This window comes from Neophocaena asiaeorientalis, unplaced genomic scaffold (genome assembly GCF_003031525.2).
Source record: "Neophocaena asiaeorientalis asiaeorientalis breed wild unplaced genomic scaffold, Neophocaena_asiaeorientalis_V1.1 scaffold202, whole genome shotgun sequence".
Taxonomy (NCBI): Eukaryota; Metazoa; Chordata; class Mammalia; order Artiodactyla; family Phocoenidae; genus Neophocaena; species Neophocaena asiaeorientalis.
In genome coordinates this window covers 437,098-459,122 of record NW_020172627.1, presented here as the reverse complement: position 1 = coordinate 459,122, position 22,025 = coordinate 437,098, and the positions used below count along the sequence as shown (strand labels likewise).

At 41.7% G+C, this 22,025-nt stretch overlaps 1 protein-coding gene across 1 annotated transcript in view; it reads left to right on the top strand.

Annotated features, from left to right (window-relative positions):
- Positions 1-22,025, top strand: part of LOC112395727 (FERM and PDZ domain-containing protein 2-like) — an 86,991-nt gene that overhangs the window by 7,153 nt on the left and 57,813 nt on the right. Inside the window, exon 3 of the mRNA XM_024739081.1 lies at positions 21,041-21,166. Within this exon, the coding sequence (XP_024594849.1) occupies positions 21,041-21,166 (126 nt within the window). The remainder of the gene's footprint in view (positions 1-21,040; positions 21,167-22,025) is intronic.

Here is a 22,025-nt window from a genome sequence, read left to right as displayed (position 1 = left end):
AGGTGCTCTTGGTGGGCAAGAGAAGTGTAGGCAGGGCACACAGCATGTATGGGAGCATGAATGAAAACAGCCCTGTTGACCATTTCTCCCCCTCTCAATCCCCCTAGTCTCTGGCCCTGGTCATTGCCCCTGCCCCACCCCCTTCATCCCCTTTTGCAGGTCCCTTCCACCCACAGCTTTTTTTTTTTTTTTTGCGGTACGCGGGCCTCTCACTGTTGTGGCCTTTCCCGTTGCGGAGCACAGGCTCCGGATGCGCAGACTCAGCGGCCATGGCTCACGGGCCCAGCCGCTCCGAGGCATGTGGGATCTTCCCGGACCGGGGCACGAACCCGTATCCCCTGCATCGGCAGGCGGACTCTCAACCACTGCGCCACCAGGGAAGCCCAGATTTGTGTTTTAGGAAGAGGTCTCCACAGAATGGAGAATGGATTGGGGCAGTGGTAAGCGGAAACCATTTGGGAGAATATAGTTGTCATTTAGGTGGGAGATGCCGGTAGCTAAGGCCAGCCTGTGCAGTGGAGCTGCGGAGAAATGGATGCATCTGAGAGAGGTTTTGGAGGTAATGATTAAGAGGATGGGGAGTTGAGGGACAGGAGAGAAGAGTGATGCTTGAAGGTTTGGCTTGAGTAGCTGGGTAGGTGGTCATGCCATTTTTTTGGATATGGAGTTGGAGGAAGAGGCATTGGGGGGAAGATGATTTCAGTCTTGAGCATCCGAGTGGGATTGTCTAGTAGGCAGCAGGGAGCGACAAAAAGGAGCTCAGGAGAGAAGTCTGAACTGGAGGCACGACTGGAAGTGGTGAGTTGACAGTTGGTAACTTTAAAGTATGTAGAGTGATTTGAGGAGAGAGGCCAGGGCAGGAAGAACCCTGAGGCCCACTGGCATTCGGTATTTCGGTATATTCATTGTTACACATGACGCTATGGCCAATCTCTTTGAGTATATACAAGTCAATTATATTCTTAGTGTAAATTCCCAGAAGAGGAATAACTTGCCAGGAGAGATGGACATCCCCTGGCTCCTGATAGGTATTGCCAGATTGCTTCATAAATCAGCAGTCTCGGGTCAGGTCTCTGGGCGGAACAGTTTCATTGCAACCTCACAAGCACTGAGTGTGCTCAGCACTGAAGCCAACTTGATGGATGAAAAATGGGCCTCCTGACTGTTTCCATTTGAGTCTCCTTGATTACCTGTAGGGGTGGACAGTGTTCTGTATGCTTTAATAATGAGTTGCAGTTTCTTTTATGATTTTTCTTAATATCACTTCTGCTTATCTATTGGTATTGGGACGACAGAAATAGTCACTTTCAGCTTGACCTTCATCCCTTTTCCCAGCTCACTGTATTGCACTTTATAGATGTCACAGTGGGAAACAGCTTCTGAACTCAAGAGCCTAGAGAGGGAAACTGGTGACTGAAACCCAGGCAAGGAGCTTGCGACTGTAGCTCTCTCCCTGAAACCACTTGGAATGTCTTGTGAGGAAAAACCCTCACTTCTTCAGCCCTCTGCTGTTCTCAGATGTTTCCTTTTTGGTCTAAAGCAAGGTCTCTTGGAACAGTTAAGCCTGGTAGAGATAGTTAAGGACCATTTATTTTCCAGTAGTTATGTTTAATGATATGTTCTCGATGGATAAATTCAGCTGAAGGATATAGGTTCACCCCCGGTGGAACATTTTGTGGGGTTTGTGACAGGGTGAGCCACCTCTCAACTGGCACGAGATCGGGAGCCCACCAAGATCCCTGCCCTGCTTGAGTCCCCTCTACCAGAGGTTGATCTCCTAGCTGTGGCTGCAAGATGAGAGGAGATTAAGGTCTCTGTAAATAGGGGCCTTCCCAGGCTTATCTGGCTCCTGGACCCCTCGCCAGCTGGTATTCACAGATCATAGCCCCCAACACACTTACCTCTGTTTCACATTTGCCCTCTGCCACAGGGTGATGCAACCAGCAGAAGGAAAGTACTCTTTGTCTTTGGTTGTCAGGGAGAAATGTTTGAGCTGAGATGTAAAGCCTTGTTCCATTTTACAACCAAAGTGAATGTCTGGAGAACTAGGACCAGACACCTGGCTTGTTAATGCCTACTCCAGGAACTTTAAGTTTCAATATTTATTTTATTTCATATATTTTAAATTTAATTTAGTTTTATTTTACTATTTTATTTTACTTTATTTTATTTTATTTTAATAGACTTTCTTTTTAGAGCACTCAGCATAATGCCCTTGAGATCCATTCAAGTTGTTGCAGGTATCAACAGTTTGCTTTTCATTGCTGAGCAGTATTCCACGGTATAGCTATACTACAATTTGTTTAACCATTTACCAGATGAAGGACATTTCGGTTGTTAACAGTTTTTTTTCTCTGCAACTTCACTACCATTTGGTATGATGGCTTTTTTTCCTCTTCTAATAGGTGGGTAGTGATATCTCCTTAGAGTCTTAATTTTCTTTCCTCTTGTGGCTAGTGATGTTGAACATTTTTTCATGTGCTTATTTACCATGTGTATAACTGCTTCAGTAAAATGTTTCTTCCTGTCTTTTGCCCACTGAAGTTCCTTAAAAATAGACTTTATTTTCTAGTTTTAGGCTCACATAAACCTGAGCAGAAGGTGCAGAGATTTCGCATATGCTCCCTGCCCCGACTTATGTATAGGCTTCCCCATTATCAACATTCCCCACCACAGTGGTATATTTGTTACAACTGATCAACCTTCATTGACACATCATCACCCAAAGCCCATAGTTTACATTAGGAGTCACTTGGTGTTATACATTCCATAGGTTTGAAGAGATGTAAAATGACATGTGTCCATCATTACAGTATCATACAGAATAGTTTCACTGCCCTGAACATCCTCTGTGGTCCACCTATTCATCCCACTCTCCTCCCTAACCCTTGGCAACCACTGATCTTTTTACTGTCTCCGTAGTTTTGCCTTTTCCAGAATGTCATATAGTTGGGATCATACTGTATGTAACCTTTTCAGATTGTTTTTTTCCACTTAGTAATATGCATTTAAGTTTCCTCCACATCTTTTAATGGTTTGATAGCTCATTTCTACTTAGCCCTGAATAATATTCCAGTGTCTGGAAATACCACAGTTTATTTATCCACTCACCTACTGAAGGACATCTTGGTTGCATTCAGGTTTTAGCAATTAGAGATAAAGCTATCATAAACATTCGTGTGCAGGTTTTTGTATGAACATAAGTTTTCATCTCCTTTGGGTAAATACCAAGGACTACAATTGCTGGTCGTATAGTAAGAGTATGTTTAGTTTTGCAGGAAGTTGCCAAACTGACTTCCAAAGTAGCTGCACCATTTTGCATTCCCACCAGCAATGAATGAGAATTGCTGTTGCTCCACATCTTTGTCAGCATTTGGTGCTGTCAGTGTTCCGGATTTTGGTCATTCTAACATCATTCTGAATGCTGTGTTGTGACGCACGTACACATTAAGGATTGTTATGTCTTCTTGGAGTATTAACTCCTTTATTATTATGTAATGTCCTCTTAAATTCCTGGTATGATAATTTCAAGATCTCTGTCGTATCTGAGCCTGGTTCTGTCATTTGCTTTATTTCTTCAGACTGTGTTTTTTCCTTGCTTTTCTACATACTTGTAATTTTTTGTTGAAACCCAGACATGATGTATTGGGTAATAATTGAGATACATAAGCCATTAGTGTGAGCACTTGTGTTTATCTGGCCAAGATTCACACTGTGTTTACTATTTACTGTAGCTGTAGGTGTCTGAGGCTTCAACTTCTTCTAGTATCTTTGCTTTTGTCTCCCCTGTTGTCTTTGGATGTCTCTAAAAACTCCTTCTTAAATAGAATCCTTGCAGTTCTTTTCACTGTCATCCTCTGTTATTATACGGGAGTCCTGTTGATGTGGTGGTGACGTGTGGGGAAAAACTTGTGTTCTATAATCCTATGATTAGGTCTCAGTCTCTTAGTAAGTCTGTTGTTCCCTTGGGCTGTGACCTTCACACATTCTTCTTAGCTTCCTTCTCCCTTGTGGTGAGATAGGAAGGCTAGAGGCACTGGATTTGGGTATTTCCCTTCCCTTCCCTTATCTTGGTTAGACTCTGGTAAAGTAGTTTCCCTTAATGGGGAGATCAGAATGCTCTTGGCTTATTTCAAAATGGTTATGTTTTTTCTTCCCCTGCTGGAAAGCATGAGGGGATTTTCTCATATCTGCCACAAAAACCTGCTGGGACTCCTGGAGATAAAACTCATGAAAGTGTGGGGTCCCTCTAAGACTGGGCCCTGCAAAATTTGTAACTGTTAAGCTAGTCTACCCTCAGCCTCTGCAGCTTGTCAGTTACCGTCTGTTTTCCTTCCTGGTACTGACTCCAGCCACTTACTTTTTTTCTAATTGTGAGAATGGGAGTGATGACTTCCAAACTCTTCACAGACTGGAGCGGAAACTGGAAGTCTGCCTGTTGCATATTTTAAGACTTAATTCATGTAAATGCCATACCAAACTTTTTTTTTTTTTTAATGTAGTCCAATATACCACTTGTCTTTCATGGATTTTGAATTTTTTTATCTTGCTTAAGAAGGCTTTCACCATTTCATTTATAAATAAAATAAACATTATTATATCCTAAATCTCTCTCTCCCTCTCCCTTTCCTCCCCTCCTTTCTCTCTCTGTCTCTTCTATATAGATACATAATATTTAGTACATTAATTAATCCTAAATTTTGTGTGCAGTGTGAAGTAGGAATTTGAATTTATTTTTGCCAAGTGAACAACAATTGTCGCAATATCATTCATTAGTCAATGCTTTTTCCTCACTGATTTAAATCACTAAATTTTTTATTCAATTTGATCTATTTCTATTTTATATTCTATTTCGTTAGTCTGTTCATATGCGAATGCCACACTGTTTTATTCATAGGGGTTTTATAATATGACTATTTTTTGTTTTAACACCGGGTAAAAAGTCTTCGCAGCTTCTTCATTTGTACTTTCAGCTTCACCAGAGAGCCTAGCATTGTGGAAAACATACCAGGTCTTGAAGCCACTAAACCAGCCATTGTGAATGTTAAAGGATAACAGACTTGAAATATTTTAGCTTTAATAAAAAGGTCTTTATATGTTGCCAAGGATTTTTCTTTAATTGTGGAGAAGTTTTCCCCTGATGACTTCTGTGTTTGATCTTTGGTCTTTCCATTACCTTTATTATTCTTACTTCTCATCTTCATTTAGAGTTTTTTGAACTAGCAATCAATTGTTCCAGCTAGATAACTTTCTTTTATTTTTACACTGTCTCCAATTTGTGCAACAGTGTTGATGCCCTTGATTCAGTAGCTCAAGGGATGTCCTATGTTCTTCCATTTTTAAAACATGCTTTAGAATTTCATGCTTTTCTTTCATTGTTAAAACTTGTCTTCTCTTACACTTGCCAGAATAAATTATGTCACAGCACGGTTCTGTGGCACTTTCAAACCACTTTGCATACTTAATATTTGGAATCCAACATTTAGCTAATGGTGCACAAAGATCAGAGAAAATTTCAAGACAGAATACTTCCAAAGCAGAGTAAAAGAACACACTGAGTGAGGATGAAGTACAGGAAATGAATGGGGAAATGATTTCCGTAGCCTATTGCCTTGCTGAATTCAGCTCTGTTACTTGGTGTTCATTTGTTACTACCTGGTGCAAAACACCTCTGTTCTAGGAAGAAGACTAATTAAGTGTTTACCAACGTTATTTCCATATTATATTGACTTCATTTCCCCTATTTACCAATCATGTAATTTTATAATAGAAACATGTTTGTTGATCATAGATTTATTAAAAGAAATATGTTAATGTTATTGTTCATCTTCAGTATCCTTATTATTTTATTTGAATAATTAATTTCTAAGAAAAATATGTTATCATCTCTTCCTAAGATTGTCAGTTTGTAAATTTCTCCTTGTAACTATGTCAGTTTTTTCTTTATAGACTTTATGGTTGTATTTTTGGTGCATTTAAGTTCATGATCGGTATTTTTTTTTTTTTTGAGGATTTTCTTGGTCATTATTTTGACAAAAATTTAACTTTTGTCTTTTATTAATATTGCTATGCTAGCTTTCTTTTGGTTAGTGCTTCCATATCACTCCTATCCTTAATTCTGTCTTTTCAATTTTTCTGTTATTCTGTTTTAGAGGGCTTCTTTTAAACAACTCTAGCAGGATTTTCTTTTTCCCTCTACTATGATGAACTCAGCTTTTTAAAAAAGCTTGTTATTGACATTAAAGATACATAAAGTACACAAATCATAAGTGCACATCTTGATGAATTTTCACAAACTGAACACACCTGCATAACCAGCACGCAGATCAATAAACAGAATATTACCAGCATGACAGAAGCCTTACTTGTACCCTCTCCACCACTCCCCCTTGACTAAGGGTAACCTCTATCCTGACTTCTAACAGGAAAGGTTAGTTTTACCTCTTTTTTTTTTTAATCTATATACATTGAATCAAACAGAATATACTCTTGTGCATGGCTTATTTTGCTCACTATTCTATTTATGAGATGCATTTAATTGTAGTTTGTTCTGTCTCATTGCTGTAGAGTATTTTAAATTTATTTGTCTGTCCTACTGTTTATAGGCATTTGAGTAGTTTCCAGTTTGGCGACACTCTGAATAGTGTTGCTATGTCCATTCACTACTTGCCTTTTGTGGACATGTATATATGAAGAGTAGAAATTTGGGGTCATGGAGTAGGCATATGCTTAGCTTTTGTGGATACTGCCAGGTAGTTTTTTAAAGTCGTACTAATTTACACTTCTGCCAATGAGATATGAGAGTCCCAGTTATTCTATATCTTCACCAGGTCGTGGTACTTTATGTCTTTTTCATTTCAGTCCTTCTGATGGGTGTATAATGGTATCTCATTGTGATTCTAATTGGAATTCCCAGATGATTGATAAAGTTGAGCACATTTTTTATATGTTTGTTGGCCACTTGAGTATTCTTTTTTGTGATGTGCTTGTTCAAGTTTTTGTCCATTTTTTCCTATCGCATCTGTTCTTTTAAAATTGATTTGTGGTAGTTTTTAAAATATTGATACATTCTAGATAAAAGTTCTTTTTTTGATATATGTATTCCAGATATCATCTCCCCCTCTGGGTTATCATTCTACTCTTTAATGGTAATGGTGTCTTTTGCTAAACAGATTAAATCCAGCCTTTTAGTGGGTACATTTAATCTTTTTACATTTATTGATTTCTGATATATTATTAATGTGTTTGATCTTATTTTGTGTGATTTATTTATCATTATTTTTCTTTGTTTTTCCTTTTTCTACTTTCTGTTGGATTAATACACTTTTTAGTATTCTTTTTATAATCTGCTGATTTGGAAACTATAGATTGGATTTCTGTGTTTTTTTTTTTTTTTTTGGCTGCACCAAGCGGCTTGTAGTGTTTTAGTTCCCGACCAGGGATTGAACCCTGGCCACCTCAGTGAAAGCACTGAGTCTTAACCACTGGACTGCCAGGGAATTCTCTGGATTTCTACCTTTGAGATGAGTGCCCTAAAATTTTTTGGCTTATATGCTACTGTTAAGATATAATTTCCAAGACTAGTGTAATTGCTTTATAGATAAATTATCTTTATGAATGATAACATATAGACTTTCTCTTTGTCTTTGATGTTGTGTGGTGTTACTGCAGTGTGTCTAGGTGTGAATTTATTTTGATTTATCCTGTTCATTACTTGAATGTACTTTGTACCTAAGGACTCCCATTTCTTTAACTATGGACAGCCCTCAGCAATTCATTTATTTCTTCAAATCCTCCTTCTCTCTTCTCCCTCCATTCTCTTCTGGAACTTACACTAGAAGGATGCTGGAGCCTTTCAATTGTACCATCTACCCTGCTGCCAGAGTGATCTTTCACAAGTATGAATTCTATCAGTTGGTCACATGCTTGCAACTCTCTGTGCTGGACATTTTCCTAACCACCCTCTCGTCTTTCCAGCTCTTCCATTGCTTATACAATCAATTTTTTGTATTAACTTTTTTCCTTTTGAAAAACCTAATTTCTGTTATCCTGGATGAACCCTGACAGATGTACTCTTCATTAATTTACCATTTTGTTCAGAAAAATTCCAAATGCCTTACCATGGCCTGAACCTTCTCTATGATGTGACCTCTGTTTACCTCCTCAATCTCATCTTGTTCCATTCTACCTCTCCTTCATTGTACACTAGCCATATTAACCTTCTGTACAGAAAGGACAACATAGCAGGACTGATTGCTATTCTTTGAAAAGCCTGCTTAAAAGGTTGGCCCTTGGCTGATGTCTGGGAGTTTGGTTTTCGGGAGAGTCTCCATCACCCTAACTGATAAGAGGCATTATCTGTGCCTAGATGGTGCAAATAATATGGTTTATGCTGAATACATACTTTCCTTCTGGGACTCTGAAATTTTGGTGCATACTAGGCAGAGGGTGCATATGTGGTCAGCCCCCAATAAAAACGCTGGGTAATGAGCTTTCCTGGTAGACAATATTTCACTTATGTTGTTACAACACATTGTTGGGGGAATTGATAAGCACATCCTCTGTAACTTGACTGGAAGAGGACTCTGGAAACCTGTGCCTTGTTTTCCCAGGATTTGCCATATCTACCTTTTGTTCTTACTGATTTTGCTTTGTATTCTTTCTCTGTATTAAATAATAACATGACTAGGACTATAAACTGAGTCTTTTGAGTCTTCCTAGTGAATCATGGAACCTGGGGGCAGTCTTGGGAACATCACCCAGCACACACCTTATAGATCTGTGGAGGAACGAGACATTGTGTAGCATGTTTTTTTTCTTTTTTTTTTTTTTGCCACACAGCATGTGGGATCTTAGTTCCCCGACCAGGGATGGAATCCATGTCCCCTGCATTGGAAGCATGGAGTCCTAACCACTGGACCACCAGGGAAGTCCCTTGCGTAGTATTTCAAAGTCCATTTGTTAGAATCACTTATATTATTTCCAAAAGTAAATTTCACAAAGACAAAACCTTTAATATACATTTTTACCTTTAAGAGTATCTTTGTGTATATATTTTTAATAGATATTCAGGCAGTGTAAAATGTAAAGAAGCCTTACAGTTATAGTGAATTAGTTTTTACAGGACTGGACACACCTAACTTCCTATTGCAAACATTGTTGTCATTTTTGGGTGAAACAAACATGATTCTCTATGGCAAGCCTTCTAACAACTGTGATATACGTTTCCAAACACACAGTTTCAAGGTTATAAGTCAGAGATAGTAGACTAACTATTAAAGCAAATAAACAAATACTTAGTCAGAACCTCCATTTTAATAAGCTATAGTATAAATATAAATTTAACTTAAATTTTACGATACCTCATAGGTAAATCACTAATCTCCCCCCTAACCTTTCCAACCCTGAGCTTTCAAACATTGGGTCAATAATTTCTTTACTTGAAGTCTTTCATTAAGCACCACTGACACTTAGGATTTCAACAGAAATTTTTAGTAAGGTTGAATCTAGGTATTATAATCCCCTCCCCCACAGTTCCTCAAATTCACCCATTCGTTACTGCCATAAAGCTTTTTTTTTTTTAAGGTGGATTATCTGAAGCCATTCTCTCTCTGCTCCTTCCATAAGGAAGAGTTCTACTTTTTAAAAAAATTTATTTTATTTTATTTATTTTTGGCTGTGTTGGGTCTTTGTTGCAGTGCATGGACTTCTCACTGCCGTGGCTTCTCTTGTTGCAGAGCACGGGCTCTAGGCGCACGGGCTTCAGTAATTGTGGCATGTGGGCTCAGTAGTTGTGGCTCGTGGGCTCTAGAGCGCAGGCTCAGTAGTTGTGGCGCACGAGCTTAGTTGCTCCGTGGCATGTGGGATCTCCCTGGACCAGGGCTCAAACCTATGTTTCCTGCATTGGCAGGCAGATTCTTAACCACTGTGCCACCAGGGGAGCCCACAAGGGCTGAATTTAAACATGGCTTGATTATGGTCATGTGGGGTCTTCTTGCTGTCTTTGCTTTTCACTTTGCATGGCGGTGAATATTCCCTGAGAAGCACGGGTCTGTTGGGACAGGGGTGGGGTATTTGAGTATTCTCAGACACTTGTAGAAAATTAAAGAACTATGGAGAGGAGGTGGATAAAATAGATACAGGAGATATAAGAAAGTGAAAAGAGAGTATAGAGTTTTAACAGTATAACTTGGATGATAAAGCACTTAATTATAATCATAATGAGCCAGTGATGCATCCAATTGATGCAACTCAGGCAAGTAAACATCATGAAAAAGTGTTCATTCCCAATTATAAGAGGTTGTGTTGTAGAACAGAAAAGTACCAAAGCTAAAAGTTCAGCCAGTTAATCTGCAAAACCTTGGACCCAGATCCAGAATCTCTGTCTGTAACTAATCTATAAACTAAATATTTAGACCCAGTAGCCTCCACTGGGGAAGTAAAACAAAAGTTTGGGAAGACAAAGGCAGAAAGCATTAATAATTGTAATGTTCCTTTAGAGATAAGTCTTGTAATCATGAAGAAATACGTTTAAGATATTTGAAATATTTAAGAAAATATGACATATTAGAGAACACTCAACATACTTGACTTAATGATTTAATGTGAAATTATATGAATGTAATTAGTTAAGTTTATAAACAGTGTTTATGAGTGGAAGTTAAAGGGAGACACATACAATTCAAAAATAGTCAACTGTTCTTTGATGATTAGAATTTGAAATTATAAACACAATATTAATTGCATCAGCACCAAACAATTATGAAGTGTTTAAGAGAACCTGATTTATTTGCTATTCTACTTTTATTCATTATATTGATAGGAGTTGTGTATATATATATAAGAAGACTTGGCCTGATAGGTTTGTTAATTTGCTTTGGCCTAATTAAAAGTATTAAAGTTTAAAATACAGTTCAAATATTCAAGAGAACTTAATTAACTAATTTTGAAAATGGAGTTAATTTTTTAGGAGTATTTAATATGTTAATCATAGGTATGACGGTTAGTTTGCGATATGTCAACTTAGCTAGGCTATAGTACCCAGTTATTCAATCAAACACTAATCTGGGTGTTGCTGTTAAAGTGTTTTGTAGATGTGGTACTCAAATCCATCCTGTGGTTATTTACCCAGTTTTGGAATGTATAATTGGAATAGGTATACTCAGCAACTGGCAGAATGCTAACTTGCTTCTCTGACCTATGGAGTGAGGACTATCACTGTGGGAAAGGCCAAGTGGAAGCCACTAGAAAATAGTACACCAAAAGCAATACTGCATTCCTGGAAGGATTACAAAGATTAGAGCCACCATCAGGAACTTGAAAGATGCAGGGATGGTGATTTGTATCATGGCCTCATTCAATTCTCCTATTTGACCTGTGCGGAATACAGATGGATCTTGGAGAATGACAGTAGATTATTACAAACTTAATCAAGGTGTAACTCCTGTCACTCCAGATGTGGTTTCATTGCTTGAGCAAATTAACACATCCCCTGGTACCTGGTATACAGCTATTGATCTGGCAAATGCCTTTTTCTCCATACCTGTTCATAGGGCCCGCCAGAAGCAGTTTGCTTTCCACTGTCAAGGCCAGTAATACAACTTCAGTGTCCTTCCTTAGGGGCATATTAACTCTCCAGCCCTATGTCATAATTTAGTTTGCAGGGACCTTGACCACCTTTCCCTTCCACAAGTTATCACATTTGTCCATTACATTGATTGCATCATGCTGATTGGACCTGATGAGTGAGATGTAGCAACTAACCTAGACTTATTGATAAGACCTTTGCATGTAAGAGAGTGGGAATTTAATCTCCCCCAAATTCAAGGGCCTTCCACCTCAGTGAAATTTCTAGGGGTCCAGTGGTGTGGAACACGTTGAAGTAGTCCATCTAAGGTGAAGGATAAGTTGCTGCATCTGGCCTCTCCTACAAATAAAAAAAAGGCACAATGCTTAGGGGGACTCTTTGGATTTTGAAGGAAACATATTCCTCATTTGGTTGTGCTACTCCAGCCAATTTACTGAAGTTCCTGAAAATCTGCTAATTATGAGTAGGGCCCAGAGCAAGAGAAGGTTCTGCAACAGAGCTGCTCTGACGCTTGGCCCAGATGACCCAGCAGATCCAACGGTGCTTGAAGTGTCTGTGGCAGAAAAAGATGTTTGGAGTTTTGTCAGGCCCCTGTGAGTGAATCACAGTGCAGACCCTTCAGACCCTTAGGATTTTGGAGCAAAGTCCTGCCATCATCTGAGGATAGCTACTCTCTTGATGAACATCTTTTGACCTGTACTAGACCTTAGTAGAGGCTGATCACTTAACTATGAGCCACTAAGTTACCATATGACCTGAGCCACCCATCATGAGCTGGGTGCAGTCTGACCCACCAAGCCATAAAGTTAGGTGTGCACAGGAAGTGGTATATGTGATATCTGGCTCAGCAGCCCCTGAAGGCACAAGTAGTTTACATGAGGCCAGGGTTCCCTCTCCTGCTACACTGCTTGTTCCCTCTCAGCCTGCACCTGTGACCTCATGATGAGTTTCCTATGATCAGTTAACTGAGGAAGAACTGGGGCCTGGTTTACAGATGGTTCTGCATGATATGCTGGCACCACCCCAAAGTGGAACAGCTACAGCGCTGCAGCCCCTCTCTGGGACAACCCAGGAGGACAGTGGTGAAGGGAAGTCCTCCCGGTGGGCAGAAGTTCTAGCTGTGTACCTGGTTGTTGACTTTTCTTGGAAAGAGAAATTACCAGAGGTCAAATCTACACTGATTCATGGGCTGTGGCCAATAACTTAGCTGGCTGGCCAGGGACTTGGAAGGAATATGATTAAAAATTTGGTCACAGGGAAGTCTGGGAAGAGGTATGTGAATAAACCTCTCTGACTGTGCGAATTACTACTGGTTCTCTGGAGAACACCCTGACAGTTAATATTATGAATTAGTTGAACATTAATCAAATATCTTGTCAAGTGGTTCTTTTTTTATATCAATCACTAGATGAATGGAGCATAATACTGAATTTAAGGTTTAAGAAAAAGCAGCTTTCAAAATTCACAACATTAATAAATTGAATACTAATTTAAACACACGTAGCTTTAATTAATCTCGTTAGGTTACAACTCCTCCCTTCCCCTCGTTTAGAACCTTAATGGCACTGACTAGACATGTGACTTTTGTGACCTTTTGTCAGTTAAATTCTCAGTTTCCTCATCTGGAAACGGGGATCATTTTGATTTGCCTATTTTGAAACATTTTTATGGGAATTACACAAGTTTATGAAAACTCTAAGCTATAAAGGGCTTGTCTCCTTAGAAGGCATTGCTTTAAAATAAAATTTAAGTCATTATCTTAAAGTAAGTAAAATTGGTACCCTCTGAGTACAGATTGCATTATAACTGGCCCTGAGGCCTTAAAAAAGCGTGAAACAGTACTTTCCAAAGGACAAGCAGGATCAAAGAATACAGCTGTAATGCAGGCTGCGTTAATGACATTGAATTATGTTTTTGACATTTTACTTTAATTCTTCTGATTATGTCAAGAAGAGAGTCTGTTCAGAGCCAAAGGCCTTTCACATTTCTTGAAAGAATTGCTCCTTTCACAGTGAAAGATCAGGCCTTGGGCTCAGAGCATTTGGAAGGCAATATTATCTGGCAAGAATTCAATGATTAAAAAATTAGTTATAATTACCTTCTATTTATGTCCAAGAATACTGATTTTTCACTCACTATAAGTATATTATACAGTTTCCTCTTCAAATAAACGTACTTAAATAAAAAAACTTGCCTCATTAGGACAGATAATACAGGAAAGTGGCAAATAATTGGGAAAATGGTATGTAAGAATGGAAGGTGGGAGTAACACTACTTTAAAATCCTCTAAATATTTTTCTGGACACTAGTATCCACTCTCTTATATAGAAATGCAAGATTCCACCTTGGGGTACTAAAGAAAGGTAGGCTATCTGCTAGTTGCCTTTTTTCCATTAGCTTGTTCTGTTTCTCACAGCTGTCTTGTAAGGTAGGAAGTATCATTTCCGTTTAGAGATAAGGGAAATGAGATTTTGAGAGTTTACTTGTTCAAGGTCATGCTATGCTGGTGCTGCAGCCAGTATTTAAATCAGGGTCGGGGGCAGGGACTGTGTGGAGAGAATGTCACTTGAGGTCAGCTTCCAAGGAGCTCACTGTGGGAGAGTTCTGGAAGGTAAGAGCCCTGTCCTTTACTGCTTTAAACAGAGCCCAGATGAGGCAGAAGCTGTCTTTTCCTCCTGGGGGGAAGGGTGCCATTTGCCTTCTGCAAAGTTTTGCTCAGATTTTGGCCTGAGTGTAGATGGATGGTTTTTAATGAATGTCCAAAGGGAGAGGAATGAAGGGAGACACATGGAACAAAAGGAGGAGAGAAACAAGGATCATTCTGAAAGCTTTGATTCTATGGGAGCCCCACATCCTTCTCTGGTCCCTCCCCAGGGTGTCTATTTTGGGGACATTGAGATATTTTAGGCATTTTTTGAAGGTTGAAAATGGGAAGTTTATAGCGGCTCAATCCTGGCAGACAGATGGAAACAATTAACACCATAGCTTAAAAATCTCATACTTGGAAGCTGCTCAGCAGCCCTGATGCTTAAAATCCCTCTCTGGGTGGTTGGAGCAGAGATGGAAAGAGGAGGTAAATAAGATGAGTTCAGCACTTTTTATATATTGAGCACTTTGATATAATCTTCCCAACAGTTCCATGAAGGAACTGCCATGATTAACCCTATTTCCCAGATGATAAAACTGAGGCTTGGAGAGGTTATGCATATGCTCTGTGCCCAAGCTCATAGCCTGTTATGGCTGGGGACTCAACCTCCCAAAGTTCATGTCCTTTTTTAGCTAACAGGTAGAGAGTGTTGCATGAAAAAGTCTATGGCAGGCTGAATAATGCCTCCTTCCACCTGCACACCCCCAAAGATATCCACATCTTGGTCTGTGGAACCTATGAATATTACCTTATATGGCAAAAAAGACTCTGCAGATGTGGTGAAGTTAAAGGGTCTTGAGATGGGGAGATAATGCTGGATTATCCAGGTGAGCCCTAATCCCAAATGTCCTTGTAAGAAGCAGGCAGAGGGAGATTTAAAACAGACAGAAGAGGAGAAGGTGAGGTAACTACAGAGGCAGAGATTGGAGTGAGGTGGCCATAAGCCAAGGAATGGTGGCGGCCACAAGCCAAGGAATGGTGGCAGCCACAGACACTGGAAGAAACAAGGAACAGATTCTCCCTTAGAGCCTCTGGAGGGAGTGTGGCCCTGCTGACACTGATCTCAGCCCTGAGAGACTGTTTTCTCTGCGATAATAATTTCTACAAACCAACAAGTTTGTGGTAACTTGTTACTGCAGCCACAAGAAACTATTACAGGGTCTGTAATAGAATCATAAGGGACAGCATTTCAGGGACAGCGAGAGGGAGAAAGAATACTGAGAAAGGGGAACCAGGAATCTGAAGTAACACGGAGTGTTTCAAGGAAGGAGTATTCAACCACTGACCTGTCCCAAGGAGACCAGAGGCTGTGCATCATCCCCACCATACAGTTCTCCTCTGCTGCCCTCGCTTCCATCTTTATGCCCTCTCTTCCTAGGCAGTGGGCCCTTGAACTCCTGAGCTAAGAAGGGTCTTTGAAGCTCCAGAGACCTTGGTCCAACTTCTGTCCCAATGCAGGAGTGTCTCCTAGGGCATTGCAGAGGGTTGTAAGTCACACTAACTATACTTTGTTTAAGGCCAGAGATCATCACTGGTGCCTTGGTGGAGGGTGAGGGAGAGGAGGTAAGTGAGGGCAGAATACTGGAACGTGACTAAAATCTCACAGTCCAAAAGCCACTACGCAGTCAATAGATGATTAGGATTAGTAGAGATCCTGACTTCTTCAGAAGCACTTTACAAACACTGTAAAATATCACCGCAACAAATGCACAAGGCACAGCCTCCCTCGGGTAGGTGGCTTGATCCACCAGCTGGCACTCGGTGACTGTCACTCATCAGATGTCTAGGTGAATTAGACATGGTTCTTCCTGAGGGGTGGGGGGGTGGAGGTAGATGTGAGCCTTGCCCTTGAGAAAAGCCATCTCCACGTACAGAATGGGTGAAATGAGATAAGGTGTTAGACTCCAGCCCTCAGGCATCGTAATCCCCTCTGCCCTGGTCCATACTCAGCAGCATGGCTGTGTCAGTAAGGCTTCTGCCTGGCATCACACAGCGTGGCATCACACAGCGTGGCTTCACACAGAGTGGCTTCACACAGCGTGGGTTGCATTTATGCTGCAAGCTAGCAGGTAGGCCAAGTTTCCTACTGCTCTGAGGCAAATATGCAAACTCCTCTCCTTGGCCAGAGAGGCTGGGTAGACGTGCACCTGACCAGCTCTGCGCCTCCCCTCACACCTCTCTGCCCCCTTGCTTGCTTCCCTCACCCCATGCTCCTGTCCTGCCCAGCTTCTCTCTGATCTCAGAATCTGCCATGCCCTGGGATTTTGCACCTGGTGTTCCCTCTGCCTGGAAAGTTCTTCCCAATACTGACACCTTCTCGACCTTCAAGTCTCAGCTCAAATGTCACCTCTCCAAGGCTCCTTCCTGGACCATTCCAGCTCAGGTGTCCCCACACCAAAGGCATGCTGCAGTGCATCCCCTTGTCTATTTGTTCTGCCTAGTCTCTCTCGCTCTGTGGAATTATTTTGTTTATCTGTTTACCTGTTCATTGTCTGTCCCCTTCTCCCCATCCCCCCTAGAATGTAAGCCTCATGAGGGTAGGATGTTCTATTGGACCTACCATTTTATTCGTAGCCAGAACTTATAATATACTAGGCAATCTCACAGATGAAGCTCAGGGCTGCTCCCACCATGGCCCACGTGAGAGGGCAGCCCAAGAAGAAGCACTAAAGAGCAAGGTCGTGGATGGAGCTTCTAGGCCAAGCTAGACCCGGGTGCGAGGCTGCTGGAAGCTGGTGGCTGACAGGATGTACCACAGCACAAGAACTTATGGAAGGGAGCCCCAGGAAACTCCTGAATGGGCAATGGGGTTTCAGATGGAAAAAGAGACTTTTAGGTTATTATATGACCACAGAAGTCTTCAGAGAATGGAGTCAATACAGAGGACTCAGGCAGTGGAGGTGAGATCCAGCAAGATGCTTGAGAGATGAGGGTGCAGCAATGAAACTCCCCCCAAAAGTCATGCCTGTTGGCTGGACGCTTTTTCCAAGCAGCCCCACTGGCAGCGGGACTGGGTTTACCCATATGGTGGGATCCCTCCATCCTTTAGATAGTTAACGATCCCCTTTTTAGTCCGCGGTACAGCAGTAGCATGCACTCGCCCACCAGACCGTTTAGAAAAACTTGGAGAGAAGCCCGGAGGTATCACAACATGCTGGTGAAAGGCTGATGATGACTGTTTCATAGCCCATTTGCTGTTTGTTTAGTTACTTTCTTGAACTAATTTCGTAAGTCTGTACTCTTTGTCGTGGTGGCCCCTGAAGTCTCCACTCGGTTAATTTAGTGGGTACCTAATGATTGGACAGGGGTTTCTTTAAGTGCTTGTAACCAGTAATTCTCCCAGTCTTTGCTGGAGGGCTCTGTGTGTTGTGAGAACAGGCCTTCAACACTCAGCCAGGCAGTACACACTCTGTCTTAGTTATCACTTCGGACTTTCTCAGAATCTCATAGTCAGCCAGAGGTGAGTGTTTCGCCTCTCAGGGATTTTCTGGAGCTTTTCAAAGGTAACTATAGATATCTCATTTCCCGGTTTCTTCTTTTAAGGTTTTTGTTTGTTTGTTTATGTTTTTTAATTAGCTTGCTGTTTGCCCAACTGTTATTGCTACCTCCAGCAGCTGCAATGGTAAACAATTGCTGTTGATTGTTTTTGAGAAACGTCCCCTGGGAAAAGTCTGCTTGCACTGGGCAGACTCTGAATTGGGTCAAGTGATAGCAAACATTGTGAGAGGGGCTTTCCAGAGAACTGCCAGACAGGTCAAATAATGATAATTCTCTGGCAATGGAGTTTTGAAAGAGCTACAACTCTGTTTTGATCTTTACTATATCTACAAGGCTGCTTGTTTCATCACTGCTTTTATGGAGGAGAGGGTTTTTTGGAGGTTTTTACTCTGGCATTCCCATTACCTCATTTTCTCCTTTCCTTTCCTTTCTTTCCTCCCTCCCTCCCTTCCTTCACTCCTTCCTTCCTCTTTCCCCCTCTCTCTTCTTTCTTTCCCTTTCCATTTCTTCCTTCCTTCCTTCCTTTCTTTCTTTCCTTCTCTTGCACTTTTCTTTCTTTTTCTTTCTTTCTTTCTTTCTTTCCTTCCTTCTTTCTTCCTCTCTTCCTCCCTCCCTCCCTTCTTTCTTTCTTTCCTTCCTCCCTCCCTCCCTCCCTCCCTTCCTTCTTTCTTTCCTTCCTTCCCTTCTTTTTTAAATAATTCACTTGCTGAAGAACTTAGGCTGTTTGACTTGCAGAGTTTCCCAAGTTTGGATTTCGCGATGGCATACTCTCTGTGTAGTTCAATATATTCTTTATCCTTTAAAGGTCATAAAATGGCAGCTAGATACAGAGAACTGATATGACTCAGGTTTAATCCCTTTGTAAGACTATAGCTGGTGTTGTGTCCCTTCTACAGGAGGCACAATATATAAATTTTCAGGGCAGATTTCTAGTGCAGTCAAATTTATTTTCAAGCAGGATGGTAAGTACATTTACATTCCAAAATTAAAATAGGAGCAGAAATCTCATTCAACCAAGCCTAAACCCTCTTAGCTGGCTATTAAATAAGAAAAATTTAATATGTTGGTTTGTCAAATATAGAACTTTTAGGATCTAAGACCATCTATAATTATAATAACTTTTGTAATACTTCAGTACAGTATAATAGTTCCCTATGAATACTAGGTCAGTGCTGTCCAATATTAATCATAAAAGTTAACACTTATATAATATTTATTTTGTGCTAGGCACTGTCTTACTCCCTTTTACATATTGTGCATATTTTCATTTCCCTCTGCTTGGTAAATTGAAAATGTGAATATATACAGTATATACATTTTGTTCCTCCTATTAGCATGTGTTGGAAAGTGTTGACTACATTATGTTCAACAATCACGAAGTCCCCAGTTTCAGTCTCTTCATTTTAAAACCCTGCACAAAAGCCTGTGATGGGCAAATATTGTTCTTCTGCTCAAGAGTTGATATTAAGAGTTGATACAGGAAATATCTACTGAAGAAGCAGACGTGGCAACATTAACCACCTCACACATGTTCAGCTATTTCCTCCCAGTCTGTAGCTTGTCTTTTCATCCTCTTAACAGCATCTTTCTGAGAGCAAAAGTTTTTAATTTTGAAGAGGTCCGATTTATCAATTTTTTCTTCTATGACATGTGTTTTTGGTGTCAAGTCTAAGAACCCATTGCCTAGTCCTAGATCCAAATATTGTCTCTTATTTTTTCTAAAAACGTACAGTTTTATGTTGTACATTAATCTATAATCCATTTTAAGTTAATTTTTATATAAGGTGTGAGTTTTTTTCATGATGGATCCAGTACTATTTGTTGAAAAGGCTGTCCTTCTTCCATTCAATTACTATATGGAAATGATGGTATTAACTAACTACTCCAGCCTTTCTATACATTTAATGCAATTTTTTCTAGTCATAAAATAGCTAGAAAAAAAAATCACATTTCATATTTTTTGAGAGATACTTCATTTTGAGATTCAGAGATTTCATTTCCTATTTGAGAATCATAATCTTGTCCCATTGTTTTCTCTTTACTAGGCAGTGTTTCATTGTGGTTATAAAGATTTAGAAAAATGTGGCAGAATGAGAATGCCTAGTCCATAAGTCTCAAGAAAAGTTTGAAAGAAGAAGTAGGAGGAAGAAAAAAGAAAAGAAAGACAAGTGAGGGCCTGGATTACAGCTTTGATTCCATCATTGTTTACCTGGATTCCCTGGGACTGCTTTCCTGCCTGTAAATGGGATCAACAGTCCCTCTCCGCAGACTCCTTGTGGTAAATAATATGACATACAGAAAGTGTCTAGGTTCTGCTGCAGTGCCCTTCTCACCCTCAGGGGACAGATGGAAGAGCCAGGCTCTTTCTCCTGGGAATCAGGCTGCAGGAGGCTGGTCTTGGAGGTGCGTGGAGGGAGCTGAGCAGCTGGTGAGTGGAGAGCTTGGATTAGCATGTTGGATGGAGGGATGGCTGGGCCATAATGTGCTCCCCACCCTGCCCCCAACTCAGCACACCCGCCCTCGGAGCTCCGGCTATAGAAAAGATCAGTGACGCAAATGGATTAGGAAAAGCCTGCCTGGCCTCTTCCTGCTGCCACCGCACCTGGGGCTCTCCACGCTGGAGATTAGTGGGTGGCAGCTTTGTCAGGGGGACAGACATTTAAACGTCAGCTTTAGTTTAAAGAGAGCCTCTAAGAAGCCTTTCTCACCTCCTTCTCCAGCAGATCAGTCCCTTGCTTTCCTGTGAGTCTGCACCTTTTCAAAACACATGGCTTACTATTCCTTCTACTGATTCTTGCCCTTCAGGCACATGTCAGTGATCATTAGAGACAGGGCTGGTTCTGGCACCAAATCCAACTCTGCTTGTGGCAGCCAGAGAGGAAGAGACATGAATCATGTCTGGGAGGCAAAAAACGTTGTTTACCCACTTTCCTAGACAGAGAGGACAGCAGGCGAGAGACATTCCCCAGACAAGGAAGCTCTCTGTGACAGAACATGCCCAGCTCAGAGGGAACCATTCTCATGGTTTGTTTGTTCATTCGTTCATTTATTGACTTAACACTTAACTGGGAGTTTATTTATGTGCTCATTCACTGAGAACCAGCTGAACCCAGCCAGCCACCAATGAACATTTCTTTAGCTTCTCCTGTGTGTCTGGCCCTGCACCCAGGCGGGGGGACGTAAGCGATAAAACATGGGGCTGGTGTGCTGCAGAGGGGGCTGGACCATGCGTGGGCTGGCATGGCCAGTGCTGGTCCAGACATGCTCCTAGACACTGCAAGGGCTCTGCCACACGTGTGTCTTTGCAGGCATGAGCCCGGCCTCTGTGACTCTGGCCAGTGCCCTGCAGGTCCGGGGCGAAGCTCTGTCTGAAGAGGAGATCTGGTCCCTCTTGTCCCTGGCTGCTGAGCGGCTCCTGGAAGACCTCTGTGGTGGTAAGAGTGTGTGACTGGGGCAGCTGAGTCACAGGGAGCTGAATGTGAAGCTTCCCAAACACATTTCTGGGTGCTGCTTATTGATGTGTCATCCGTCCGAGGTATTAGAATGAGTAGGCAAAGGACACCCACCCATGGAGCTGCTCTGGGAGGGCAGCTCTGTCTCTTGGACCCATGGCATGCCGCAGAGTTGGAAGAAAGTTCTTTTGTCTTGGTATTGCAACTTTTCTGGGCATGGTGTCTAGGGAGAGAGCGGCTGCAGCTCTGTGGGCCTCTCCCAACACCTGGGCAGTCTGGGCAGAATCAGAGACAGGAGGCAGGGGGCAGCTATCAGGATGGCTGGCACCCGCAAAATGGTCCCCTGCAAGATGCTGCAACAGCTAGTGTCCCATCAGGGGACAGAACCCACACACTCAGTGGTCTAAACAGGGGAGGTTAATATAAAGAATTATTTATAACTCCGACAGAAAAGTAACTGTCAGATATAAGAAAACTCGACATGGCCCCCTAGGATTGAGGGCAGTACCCAGTGAGGGACAAAATTTGAAGGGAAGCCCCCTCCCCAGGTTGGGGTTCAGATCGGCTGGAGGAGCTGTGCTTGCAGCCCACGATGATGGCAAAGTTCTCTGCTTTGCCTGGCCATAGCCGTTTGCAGTCACCGGACAAGCTAGGCACAGGCACTTGCCTACAGGTGACCCGCTGGGTGGGGGCGGGAGCAGGTGAGCCACAGCTCCGGGACCTGGTGCCGGCAGGAGGCCTGGAGCCCAACGAGTCTGTGTAGACCGGGTCGCGAGAAGATGATCACTTGACAAGGTCGGCCCGAGGGGTGGCCCAGGGACGTGCGTAGGAGCAGAGCGTC